This window comes from Sphaeramia orbicularis, chromosome 20, assembly GCF_902148855.1.
Source record: "Sphaeramia orbicularis chromosome 20, fSphaOr1.1, whole genome shotgun sequence".
NCBI classification, from domain to species: domain Eukaryota; kingdom Metazoa; phylum Chordata; class Actinopteri; order Kurtiformes; family Apogonidae; genus Sphaeramia; species Sphaeramia orbicularis.
Window position 1 is genome coordinate 43,584,803 of NC_043976.1, and position 12,662 is coordinate 43,597,464.

The 12,662-nt window shown below is 33.4% G+C and overlaps 2 protein-coding genes across 3 annotated transcripts in view; both read right to left on the reverse strand.

Moving 5' to 3' along the window:
• The window catches only part of LOC115411376 (tubulin beta-5 chain), a 287,981-nt gene that overhangs the window by 209,554 nt on the left and 65,765 nt on the right, over positions 1–12,662 (reverse strand). The window lies entirely within an intron of this gene.
• The window catches only part of LOC115411377 (divergent protein kinase domain 1C-like), a 46,702-nt gene continuing 36,529 nt past the window's right edge, over positions 2,490–12,662 (reverse strand). The window contains exons 6-8 of the mRNA XM_030123488.1: positions 10,603–10,767; positions 6,494–6,568; positions 2,490–4,351 (exon numbers count right to left, since the gene is read on the reverse strand). Of these exons, the coding sequence (XP_029979348.1) occupies positions 4,151–4,351; positions 6,494–6,568; positions 10,603–10,767 (441 nt within the window). The 3' untranslated portion in view covers positions 2,490–4,150. The remainder of the gene's footprint in view (positions 4,352–6,493; positions 6,569–10,602; positions 10,768–12,662) is intronic.

Consider the following 12,662-nt stretch of genomic DNA (forward strand, 5'->3'; position numbering starts at 1 on the left):
ACCAACGCCCACCAGATCAATGTTCCTTCCTTCTGATGGTCCATATTTACATGGTTTAATATCATGTAAATGGTTTCAGATACCAGTATAGTTACTACTGAGCACTGATAGAAGTCATATATGGACTTAATGACTTGGGTCCGTGACCTTTGACCTTGAAGGGTCACTTCAAGGTCATTAATATTTACATTCCAATGATCTCCTGTGAAACTACTGATCAGATTTATTTCCAGTTTTATTTGTATCTTTCTTGGGACAATGTCTACAACATCTGTTCACAGTTTTGAGAAATTTAGATTTTTTTATTGTTGATTAATTTTTCACATATTAAACATTTGCTCAAAACAGTGGTATTTTTCTTTTTTTTTTTAAATAGAATTCTTCATTTTCCATCATTTCCCTGTGGTCTCCATAAACTGTAAATGCTCTGCTTGGCTCTGAATTCTTCATTCATTCAACTCCACAGGTCCATCTGCAACACTATTTCTGAGTACACTGGAAAAAATGCCCCTCTAAAAACAAGTTAAAAAAAAAAAAAAAAATTAATACAAGGTATTTTTTCTTGAATTAAGCAAAAAAAAAATCAGCCAATGGAACAAATGAAAATTATCTTGGTAAGATTTCCTGAATAAATTTTTCCAGATTTATTGTCTGTTAATCAGTTCTTATATCTCACTGAAAAGTTCCTCTTCAGGTGATTCTGTCTGATTTTAAGTGTGATGAGATATTTGAACTAGAAATGAGAAAAAATACACTTGGGAAGATTTAGATTTTTTCCTGTGTAATGAAAGAAAGGTGGTTTGGCGGATACAAATTTTACGTCTTTTTCATCTTGATGCAAATTTTACATAGTTTTCATCTTGATGCAAATTTTACATCTTTTTCATCTTGATGTAAATTTTATGTCTTTTTCAAGAAATGAGAAAAATACACTTGGTAACATTTAGATTTTTTCTGGTGTAATGACACCAGAAATGTGGTTTGGAGCGCTGGCCCTTTAAATGCACATGAGCCACTTCAGGCCCCGCCTCCTCCAGGTTATTGGCTGTTCCGTCTATAACTAGTTCCGTCTCCACATTTGCTCATATCAGGTCCAGACTTCAGACCAACATTTCTCCAGTATTTCTCCATAATTGTTTGTCGTCATCAGCGGTTGTAGTCCAGACTGAAAATATGTCCAAACCTGGAGCCCATTCCCTAAAATGTTCAGTTGTTGGTTGAACGGGACAGAGCAGCACAGCCAATAACCTGGAGGGGGCGGGGCCTGAAGTGGCTCATGTGCATTTAAAGGACCAGCGCTCCAAACCACCTTTCTGGAATTTTTTTTTTTTTTTGTATTTTTCTCATTTCTTGAAAAAGACGTAAAATGTGCAACAAGATGAAAAAGACATAAAATTTGCATCAAGATGAAAACAATGTAAAATTTGCGTCACAATGAAAATGACATAAAATTTGCATCAAGATCAAAATGATGTAAAATTTGCAACAAGATGAAAATGACGTAAAATTTGCATCAAGATGAAAACAACGTAAAATTTGTATCCACCAAACCACCTTTCTGGTGTCATTCCACTGGAAAAAATCTAAATGTTACCAAGTGTATTTTTCTCATTTCTAGTCCAAATATCTCATCACACTTAAAATCAGACAGAATCACCTAAACAGGAACTTTCAGTGAGATATAAGAACTGATTTATAGACAATAAATCTGGAAAAATTTTATTCAGGAAATCTTAACAGATAATTTTCATTTGTTCCATTGGCTGATTTTTTTTGTTTTGTTTTTGGGGTTTTTTTTTGGTCTATTTTGAGATTTTTTTGCTTTATTCAAATTTTTTGCTTAATTCAAGATTTTTTGCTTAATTCAAGATTTTTGCTTTATTCAAAATTTTTTGCTTAAATAAAGATGTTTTTTTTTTTTTTGCTTAATTCAAGTTTTTTTTTGTCTTAATTTTTTTTGCTTTATTCAAGATTTTTTTTTGCCTAATTCAGATTTTTTGCTTTATTCAAGAATTTTTTTTACTTAATCCAAGATTTTTGCTTAAGTCAAGTTTTTTTTGCCTTAATTCAATTTTTTTTTTTTGCTTTATTCAAGATTTTTTTTTGCTTAATTCAAGAGTTTTTGCTTTGTTCAAGATTTTTTTTGTGCTTAATTCAAGATGTTTTTTTGCTTTATTCAAGATTTTTTTCAAAAATATCTTGTATGATTTTTTTTAAACTTGTTTTTAGAGGGGCATTTTTTCCAGTGTACTCAGAAATAGGGTTGCAGATGGACCTGTGGAGTTGAATGAATGAAGGATTCAGAGCCCAGCAGAGCATTTACAGTTTATGGAGACCACAGGGAAATGTTGGAAAGCTAAATATCGCTCCTTTCAGGTTCATGACGTCTGGTTCATGTAAATGTGGACTGGGGTCACATGACCTAGAGCGACCACAGAAGACAAAACAAACGCTGCTGCTGAATCCAGACCAGACTGAAACCAAAGCTCCGACTGTAAACATCTGAAGGTTTTATTATTCCAACAAACAGAAAAATGGACCGTGGGATTATTTACAGAAGAGAAGACGTTTTTCTGAACGTCTACAGTTGGAAAACCTTCAAGGATCATTTATTATTGTGATCCTGATTAAACCAATAACATCTGAACCGTTTTTCCACGGGTTAGAAACCACACGTCTGTTCGACTGGACATGTTTTTAATGAAAACGATGAAACAGGAACCAAATCCAACTGAAAAATGACCCTAAAAACCCACTGAGCCAGTATTTGAACTCCTCAGTGCTTCTGTTTCCATTTGGACGTGTTTATTCACTATTATCTCTACAAATGAGAGAGATTTCCATCATCTCACTGAGACTAAATGTTTACGTGAAGAAAATCAGATTAAATTCCTCCAAGATGAGACTCAGGGCGTCGCCGAAGTGTTCCTCAGTCCATTAGCGCCGTGCCTGCTTCATCCTGAAGGCGGGGGGGTCAGAGGTCAGGACGGGGTCAGAGGTCAGGACACTAAACTGTTTCCATTTGGTGAAGGTTGTATTTTGGAGTTCAGAGTCCTGGAGATAAAGCGACGATCTGACCATGAAACGGGTCCTGATCAGGTTCTGTCTTTAATTTTACATTTTGTCTTTAAGTTGTTTTGTCTTTTATCCTCCTGAGTTTCACAGCTTTACGTAAAATAAAAAAGGCCACTGAAAAGGCATGAAAAAACATTATATTAAAAAAAAAAAAAAAAAGGTAAAAATGTATCTGACAGAACTGTTGCGTCATGCTGTTTCCAATTAAGGCAATTATTTAATGTAAAAGGCCAAAGTGTTTATTTACTGTGTCTGAGGAGGTTATGAATATTTTATAAGCTTTTTCACTCTGGACAAAAAACTCATGGGTTAATATATTCAGTGTAATTTTTGCATTTAAAATATTCAACCCTTTGGCGTCTGGCTCTGAATTGAAAAGAAGCACTGATTTGACATTTATATTTACCACAAGAGACTGTTTTTCATCATAATATTTCTGAGCGAATCTCCCAGCTCTAAGGAAAACACAAAGTTTTGCATCATTATTTACTTTTCCACAACATTAAGATTTCCCTTCATTTCATGTATGTTCTCAAACACCAGAACATCCAGGTCCCTTTGGTCCAAAACGTCCCTCAGAACTCCAGACACTTTCATTTTCTGGATGTTGTAACGTGAACAAAAAAACCCCAGAAACTTCTGGAAACAATGACGAAGCTGCATTTGCATCCCTCTGATTGGCTGAGCCCTGGTCACATGTCCTTTTCTTTAACAAAACAAGGCGTCAACTTGGACTACGAGCCTCTAATGTAGCTACGGAATTCCAGGTGATTCTGACTGCTGTTGGTGAAACATTAGGAACATCGGGAAGACAAAAACAATCGAGGATAAAGTCATAAAAATTGCAAAGAACTTCAAGAAAAAAGTCAAAACATTAGGGAAATGGTCCAAATATTGAAGTAAAGTACATCAGGAGGAAGTGCCTTTTGACCATTGTTGTGGTCACAAACCAGGACGTACTTTTGAACATGTCAAAGAGCATCATGGGAGCTGTAGTCTTCAGGTGAAGTGGCTCTGATTGGTCAACGGATCCGACCTCAGACCTTCATTCTGTCTTTAGTTTCACTTCAACTCCTCAGAAGTTCAACGCGGTGTGGACGTGACCTTTCCCTTCCCAAGCCCCACCTCCATCTGCTGAAGCCCCGCCCTCTTGGAGGAGTCGGGTCAGGACGTCGAGGAGGCGTCGGTGGACGTCCGAGCCCCGCCCCTGCCCCCGTCCGTCGTCCACGTCTCCGTCGGTCTCTGTACATTCCTGCACCGCCCGCTGGAGTTCCACCTGAAACAAACACCCATCAGACGAACATTAGAAGAACAAAATTAGAAGAAAATATGAATGAGTGGGAATGTGTTTATAGTTTTATTTCAGTTTCAACATTTCAACTTCAGGCTCAACATAGCAAAAAATTCTTTAATTCAGTGTTTTTTAGACAAGGCAGATTTATTTGTATAGCACAATTCATACACAGGGCAATTCACAGTGTGTTACAAAAATGGAAAAGAGACAGGTTAAAAACACACAATTACAACTAAAACATTATCAAAAAAACATAAGTAATAATCTGTTAAAACAAAGTAAAAGAGGAGAGTGCAGATAGAACCCTTTCAGTTGTTACAGTTGAACAGAGCCGTTTTCAGCCTGGACTTAAACATTGTCAGAGTCGAGGCCTTTAAAACTTTATTCTCCGTTTAAACTTTAGTTTCTCAATGTTTCAAACTTAATTTTTGCTAAAACTATTCATTGACTTTTAATGCTTTTTAATGACCTGTGGAAACCCTGGGAAAATCAAGTCCTTAAATGACATTAAAAACCATTAAATTCAATGTCCAGAGGCCTTAAAAAATTAAATACACTTGATGGAAAAAAACATTGTTATTCATGATTTATTTTGATTATATGAAGATTTAATAATCTTATAGTGTAGGGTACAGTGGGATGATTGACAGGCGGAACACTTTAATTAAAAAGCATTAAATTAGATTTGCTGATACCTGCAGAAACCCTGTATTCAATGTTTTAACTTTACTCTTGAAGTTTCAACTATTTTCTCCACGTTCCATCTTTTTTCTTCTTTGTTCTCCACAGTTTTTCAGGAGAACACGTAAAAAGCTTCAGGTTGCATCACTTTTAGCTTTTTGAATTTCATCATATTTGACTAAATATCTTTCATGTTTTAGGCGATTTAAATTCAACAACTCAAAAAGTTTGCTGGTGAACGGGGGGGGGGGGGGGGGGGGCTGATCTACTTTGGCGGAGGTCTGTGCTCTCCGAGTGCTTTTCTAGTTTTTTTTAGTTTTGTTTTCTCGCATCTTTGTGTTGCTTTCATCAACAGTGATCAACCATGTTTTATCGAAAAAAAAAAACAAAATTAGACTTTTTTTGTTTTAAATTATTATTCTTAATATTCTTCTTATCATTATCATTAGGCCCTCAGGTGGGTCAGTGATCGGCAGCAGCACTGATTTTGGTAAACTGTCAGATTTAATAAAAAAAAAAAAACTCAAGTTCTCAAGTTTTTTTTTTTTTTGTTCAGTTCTATCTAAGATAAGATAAGATACTTTATTGTCATTATACAGAATGTACAATGAAATTTAGGTGTACTATCAGGATACGGACTCATAAATAGTAATAGTAATAGTGATAATAACTATAAAATTATTCAATAAAAACAAAATATGCGTCACTCACATATCAGCATCCATTCATTCATTTCCTCACACATCAACCGTTTGATGTCTTTTTATCCATGGCTGTCAAACTCATTTTAGTTCAGTTCCACTTTCAGCCAAATTGGAGCTCCAGTGGACCAGACCAGTAAAAAAATAACAGTGAAATAAGTAAAATTATGTTATGATCAGGTTTACATCGACAAAGTTTCCTTCAAAATCTGAATAACATGAACAACTTGAATTGTCTTAAGAAAAAAAAGTGCAATTTTACCAATATTCTACCTCAGTTTATCAGTTTATCATTTACACATGTGCATTACAAACGCACAAAACATTTAGTAACAGGCAGAATATTGGTCAAATTGCATTTACTTTTCTTAAGACATTTCCGTTTGTTCATATTTGTTCAGGTTATTCACATTTTTTGTAAAAGTATAATTTGGTAATGTAAACATTTTCATGTAATTTTACTTTTTTGCACCAAAAAAACAGAGACAATTTGGTTTTGTCATTATTTATAGGTTATTATGATAATATTTTACTGGTTCTGACCCAGTTGAAATCTAATTGGACTGTATGTGTCTGTATGTGGAACCTGAATTAAAATGATTAATATTTTCAGTGTAATTTTTTCATTTCACAAATTCATCCCTCAGGCTGGATTGGACCCTTTGGCGGACTGGATTTCGCCCCTGGGCCGCATGTTTGACACCTGTGGTATAAAAGAAATACTTGAAATACTTAATGTTACCTGTAGGGGGAGTCCTGCTTTGGCCCCGAGTAACGTCGGAGAAAACCACGGCCTGAAGATCTTCTCACAGATCACCTGAAGATACGAAAAGCAAATGACAGTTTTACGGCACAGAATTACTCTTTCCAGTCTTTGTTTTGTCCTGATGCTGACCTGATAATATCTGGTGTTTTTATAAAATTTGTTAATTGTTATTTTCTCGGTCGGTGTTTAGTCGAGCCTCGGTCCAGACCGGTAACTGGATCCCGGTTTTAAAAAAGTTCAGTAACAGGACGACGACAGAAACCAGAGGAAACAGATTCAGGCGACAGAAGAAGCCGATGACGGATCCATTATCTCTCTTTATGCAGATGACGCCTCGCTTTTCTTCAACCGAACTCGTCTGTCATCGCGTCGTTCCGCGGCCCAGAGGACAACGCCCGCTCTCTGTCCACTGATTGGCAGGCGGAGGGTCATTAGAGGTCGACCTCAGGAGACACCTGGGCCGGACGACCAATAGGAGAGCGGCGTGTCATCGGCGTATCATCATCACTCGTCCTGGTCCGGTGTCTGGTTCGTCTTTGTTCTCCTGATTCATTGTTCACCTTTTACCCTTTTCTGGTTTGGCTTCATGCTCTTAAATCTTCTCTTCAGACGCAAAATACATGTTGAAATAATTTTAAGTAAATTAAATAGATAAATAGGATAAAAATAAATAATTAAAGTCGGAATAACAGATAATTACACTTTTACAAATGTTTAAAGATGCAGTTTTTCTATGTTTTTGTTCCATATTGTTTTGATGTAACAGTTTTTGCTAAATAAACTAAATTTGACATGTTTCATATTTATCAAATATAGAAGAAACAGGATTTTAATTAATTTGAGACAAAATTATTTTATTTGAAACACAAATCAGCTCAAAATGAATCTATTCAAGTGACCATTTAGCATTTTACACTTTATTTTTATTTTATTGTTATTATCTTTAGAATATTATTTATATTTGTGTCATCAGTTATCAAATATTATTATTACTTCTAATTTTTTTATATGTAGGACATAATATTAAAAATCAATGTCTGACAAAAATGAACAAATGTTCATTATGATGTTTGTTTTTTCGTATGGAAGTATAATTTTATTTCTCACGTTAGAAATGGTTTTATTCAAATTACTCTTTTTAATTAAATTTCTTAAATGTGTATTTTCAGGTAATGGTTACATATGTATTTTTTTAATTCTTTTTTTTGTCACATCGCTGACTTTACAATCTATTTATTACAAGAAGTGAACATTATGAATAATAAATAAGTTCTTATTTTATTATTTCAGTTTATATATTATTTTTGTTAGTTTTATTACTTTTTTTTTAATTGTCTGTAATTTTAATGTGTTTTTTTTTTTTTATTGTAATTGCTGAAAAATTCCATAAAATACACTTATTGCATTTAAGGAATTCATAACATTGAAGAGTTTATTCTTTGTTTTATTCTTTTTTTTTTTCTTTTGATTTGTTTTTCTTAAGCATTTCATTCACATTGTTTTTTTTTTGTTTTTTTTGTTTTTTTTTACCATTTTAACTGTATTCTAATCGTAACTGAAGAAAAATGTGTTTTTAATGATTATTCATGTTTTTCTTATCGGTGGATTTATAATCTGTTTATCTGAGGAATTAATGCATTTTTAGTATCAATATGAAATACAATATACTACTTCTTAATAATAATGATGATAGTAAAAATAATAATAACAACAACAATAATAATATTAATATTAATATCTGAACCTTGTTAGACCATTTTAATAATTGAATAGTTGATTTATTGTCAGTTTCTTGTTTTTTCTTCCTTCTTTTATTTTAATATTTTTCTGTTTATTCATCTTTTTTTTCCAGTTTTATCCTTTTGTGTCACTAATCCACAGTTTTCTGTCTTTTTTTTCCGGTTCTTTCCGTTTGTTTTCAGTATTTTTTCTCCTTTTCTGATCTTGCGTCTGATACTTCTCGTCGTTTTCCTCCTCCGGTGAATATCGCAGGTATCTTCTGTCATGTGTCATGTGATCCGCCGTCCAGCGGGCGATGACGGGAGGCTGTCGGCTGGTCGTCATGGCGATGACGGACGGCGACGGCCTGTTGTTTCCAGGAGGATTCGACCGAGTCCGACGCTTCGACTCGGCTTCATGTAAGAGGTTTATATTCAAGTTTTCATTTAGTTTGAGGATTTTTACAACTGTTTTTCACACAAATAATAAAAGTAAATCAAATAATGATATTCGTAAAAAAAAAAAAAAAATGTTGTAAGATGCTAATGTGAAGTAATCTAAGTAGTAATTGGAAACTTTTTACGATTAATTTTTTTGTTTTTGTCAGTTCCAACAAACCACAGTTTTCATTTGAAACAAATAGCAAAAAATTAATAATATCACTGGTCTAGAACTTTTAGAAATGATTTGCTTCAGAGATTAAATGTGCTAAATGTTGCGTATTTTAATAAGATTAATTGGAAAATAAATGACAAAAGTGCCGGTTTGCTGATGTTTTCAAGGTATATGATTAAGTGTTATTCCACATATATATTGGTTTATGTACATTTATAGAATAGTTTTATAAATCTTCCACTAAATAGAACCTGTAAAGTGAATGTATTCTAATGTGCAGACAGTGTTTTGAAGTAGATCTTGTAGCTCTGAGACAAATATTCCTTTTGAGTCAAACTCATTCTCTCTTTAATTCTTGAATTTCACATTTTGACCCAAGGCTGTATCTCAGAAAGTTCAGCCAACCAGCATTTTTGACTTGATTTTTCTTTATCAGTGACTCTCGTGGTAAAATTTCATTACTTTTATTCTGGAAGCATTTTCCTTGTAGACCAGTTTATTGAATAATAATCTTAAAAATAATGAATAAATGGGATTTTTCTTTAAAGCAGCAATTTTGAGTGAAACTAAAACTGATCAAAATAAAAAGAAAAGCATAAAATATCAGTAAGTGATCATTAAAGGCTGTTATTTTGTTTTATTCTGTTAATTACTTATAAGATATTTAATAAATACTATGATTATTTAATTTACTTTTGTCACCATCTGTACAAAACACAACCCAAATTCACAACATCATAAAATAATTAAAACCGTTTGACTAAAGATTATGATAAAAACAATAGAAAACACATCAAATAACTGATGTTAAAACTAAAACCAAGTGGAAAAACTAAACCGATGTCTCGTTCTGGGTTTCCGTCCATTAAACCTCCTGCGCTCGCTCTGAACATGTCATTAAATGGATGATGGATTTTACCCAGAATTCCTCTGGGTCTGTAATTACACCTCATTACTGCAAATGCTTCACATTTTTCAGCCTCTTTGAAGATGTTTGGATTAAACACAAGACAAAAGATAGTCAAATGAAGTGAACTGAAATAAAAAGAAAAGGAACACACATGTTTTTACATTAAATGTTAACACAAACTATGTATTTACACAGAAGTTATAATTATGTCAAATAAATACAAGTAAATAAAGTAAATAATGCTGATACAAATATAGATTTAATTTATATTGATCGGTTTTATTAATAATATTCATTATGTTCTCAGGCCTGAACACAAATACATCATAAAGTAAAAATAATAATAATATGATCATAAAATGTCTGAGAACCAATAATTTGCATTTTGAGGAAATAAAATCAGATAAAAAGAAATAAATTTGGACCACATCAAACAAATCCAATCAAATTATTCTACATTAGAAATAAAGGCGTAATTTAAAAATCTGAAATTTTCTGTTCAGACGCAAAATACACGTTGAATTAATTTCAATAAGTCGTTATAATTATCAGTATAATTTCACTTTTACAGATGTTTAAACTAAATTTAACATGATTCATTTTTATCAAATATAGAAGAAACACATGAGGAGCACTGGAGAGGGTTATCATTTATCATTTATGGTGTTTTTTTCTGTCATTTATGGTGTTTTTACCGTTATTTGTGGTGTTTTTTCTGTCATTTATTGTGTTTTTACCATCATTCGTGGTTTTTAACCATCATTTCTGGTTTTTTAACCATCATTTATGGTGTTTTTACCCTTGTTTGGGCTGTTTTTAATGTCATTCCTGGTGTTTTTACCTGCAGGTTGGTGTTGCGGCGTCGACGGCTGCATCTCCGTTTGTCCATGTTGCACCGAGACGAACAGTCGAAGAAGTTACAGTCGTCGTCGCTGCTGCAGTTCTGGTCCAGGATGTCCCTCATCTTAGGCTCGAAGAACGCCATGTCCACGTCGATGGCCACGACCTGCAGCGACAGGGACCACCAGGTTGGACGTGAGTTTAACCACAAACACCGAACACTGAACATTCAACCATTTTCACACAAGAGCAGTAAAACCATGGGTTTGAACTATTTTATCACTTTTGGAGGATTTTATCACTTGTATTTTGCAGGAGGGAAAAATTATTTGTATATAACTACTTGAAAAGCTTATGTTTGTGTTTTTAAATTATTTAACCTCTAAAAACCCAGAACAATCTTTGCGTTAATATTTTACTGTAGATTTAACCTTTCCTCAGTGATTTATCACAACTTATTCTAATATTATCCTCTGTATTTTGCATTTTTTTGTGTAAATTATGTATTTTCCTTTGTTTAACCCTTTATTGGGCAAGTGACTATTTTTGGTAATTTCCTCAAACATTAAATATGGAACAAAATCAGCCACAACCTGAATAATATTGAAGAAAAAAATAACAAACCCATGGAGTTGGATCAATGACAGTCGATGGACACACTGGGTTTATGTTCAGTTAATGATATATTTTGTTGAAAGGTCATTTTTTTCTGATTTAATATAATAACCTTTGGAATTACTCAATTAACATTTACATGATCAGTGAATTAAATATAGGAAAATACATGATTTACACTGAAAAATGCAAAATACAGAAGATAATAGAGTAATAAATGAAGATAAATCCCTTGGGAAAGAGAAAAACAAAAATAGTTGTGACTTTAAATAATGAGTCTAAATAATGATGACTACAAGGACTGGCTAGTTAATTAATTATTTAGTTGTTATACACATCTGAGCCTTTGTTTTTGTGTTTTAACATAACTGAAAACTGCAAAATAAAATATATATTAAAAAAATAAATAAAATAAAATAATGTTTCTGTTTTACAGTGAGAAAAGTAAAATTACAAAAAATCTACAAACTATCCTTTAAAAAAATGTGAATAACATGAACTGAAAGAACAGTGTGATTTTAATAATAGTCTGCCTCAGTTTATCATTTCCACATATTCATTTGTTGTGTATTTTCTGTCATTTATAGTGTTTTTAGAATCATTTATGGTGTTTTTATCATAATTTATGGTGTTTTTACCGTCATTTGTGATGTTTTTAGAATCATTTATGGTGTTTTTACTGTCATTTATGGTGTTTTTAGAATCATTTATGGTGTTTTTACTGTCATTTATGGTGTTTTTAGAATCATTTATGGTGTTTTTAGCATCATTTATGATAGTTTTACTATCATTTATGGTGTTTTTACCATCACTCGTGGTGTTTTTAGCATCATTCATGGAACGTACAGATCACAGTGGATCTACAAAATACACAAAACATTTAATAAAAGGCAGATTATTGGTAAAAAACAAATCTAAACAAATGCATAAATGTGTTGCAGCTGCAGGCAAATGGCATTATGGGATATGGTGTTGAAGGCTGGCATCATAAACCTCCAGTTGTTAAATCCTGGTGGTGCCCTTCTACCACAGCACTAATGAGGTCGACTCACCATTTGTTGGATGTATTTGGTCTTTAACGGCTCGTTTTCACTAATCAGGTGGTTTTTCTTCAGCGTGAGGTGTGAAGGATAAAAGTGTTGAGACTGAGCCGAGTGTTGGCCGCCGCCCAGACGGACTAACGACGGCTGATAAAACCATCAGATCACACAGGAAACAAAAAAAAAAAAACCTGCTCCGGTCGGTTTGTAAGAGAATTCTCTGAACATGACGTGTCCTTTCACTCAATAACTGTCAGACGTTTTAGGATCTAATGGACGAAGCTCCGACTTCCACAAAGAACAAGGAGAAGAAAAGGCTCCGTCGGCTCCAATTAGTGTCTAAACGTCGTCCTGTTCTCCGGCCTCAGAGCCTTTTTCTGTGACTTTTCCAGATCTTATCAGACAG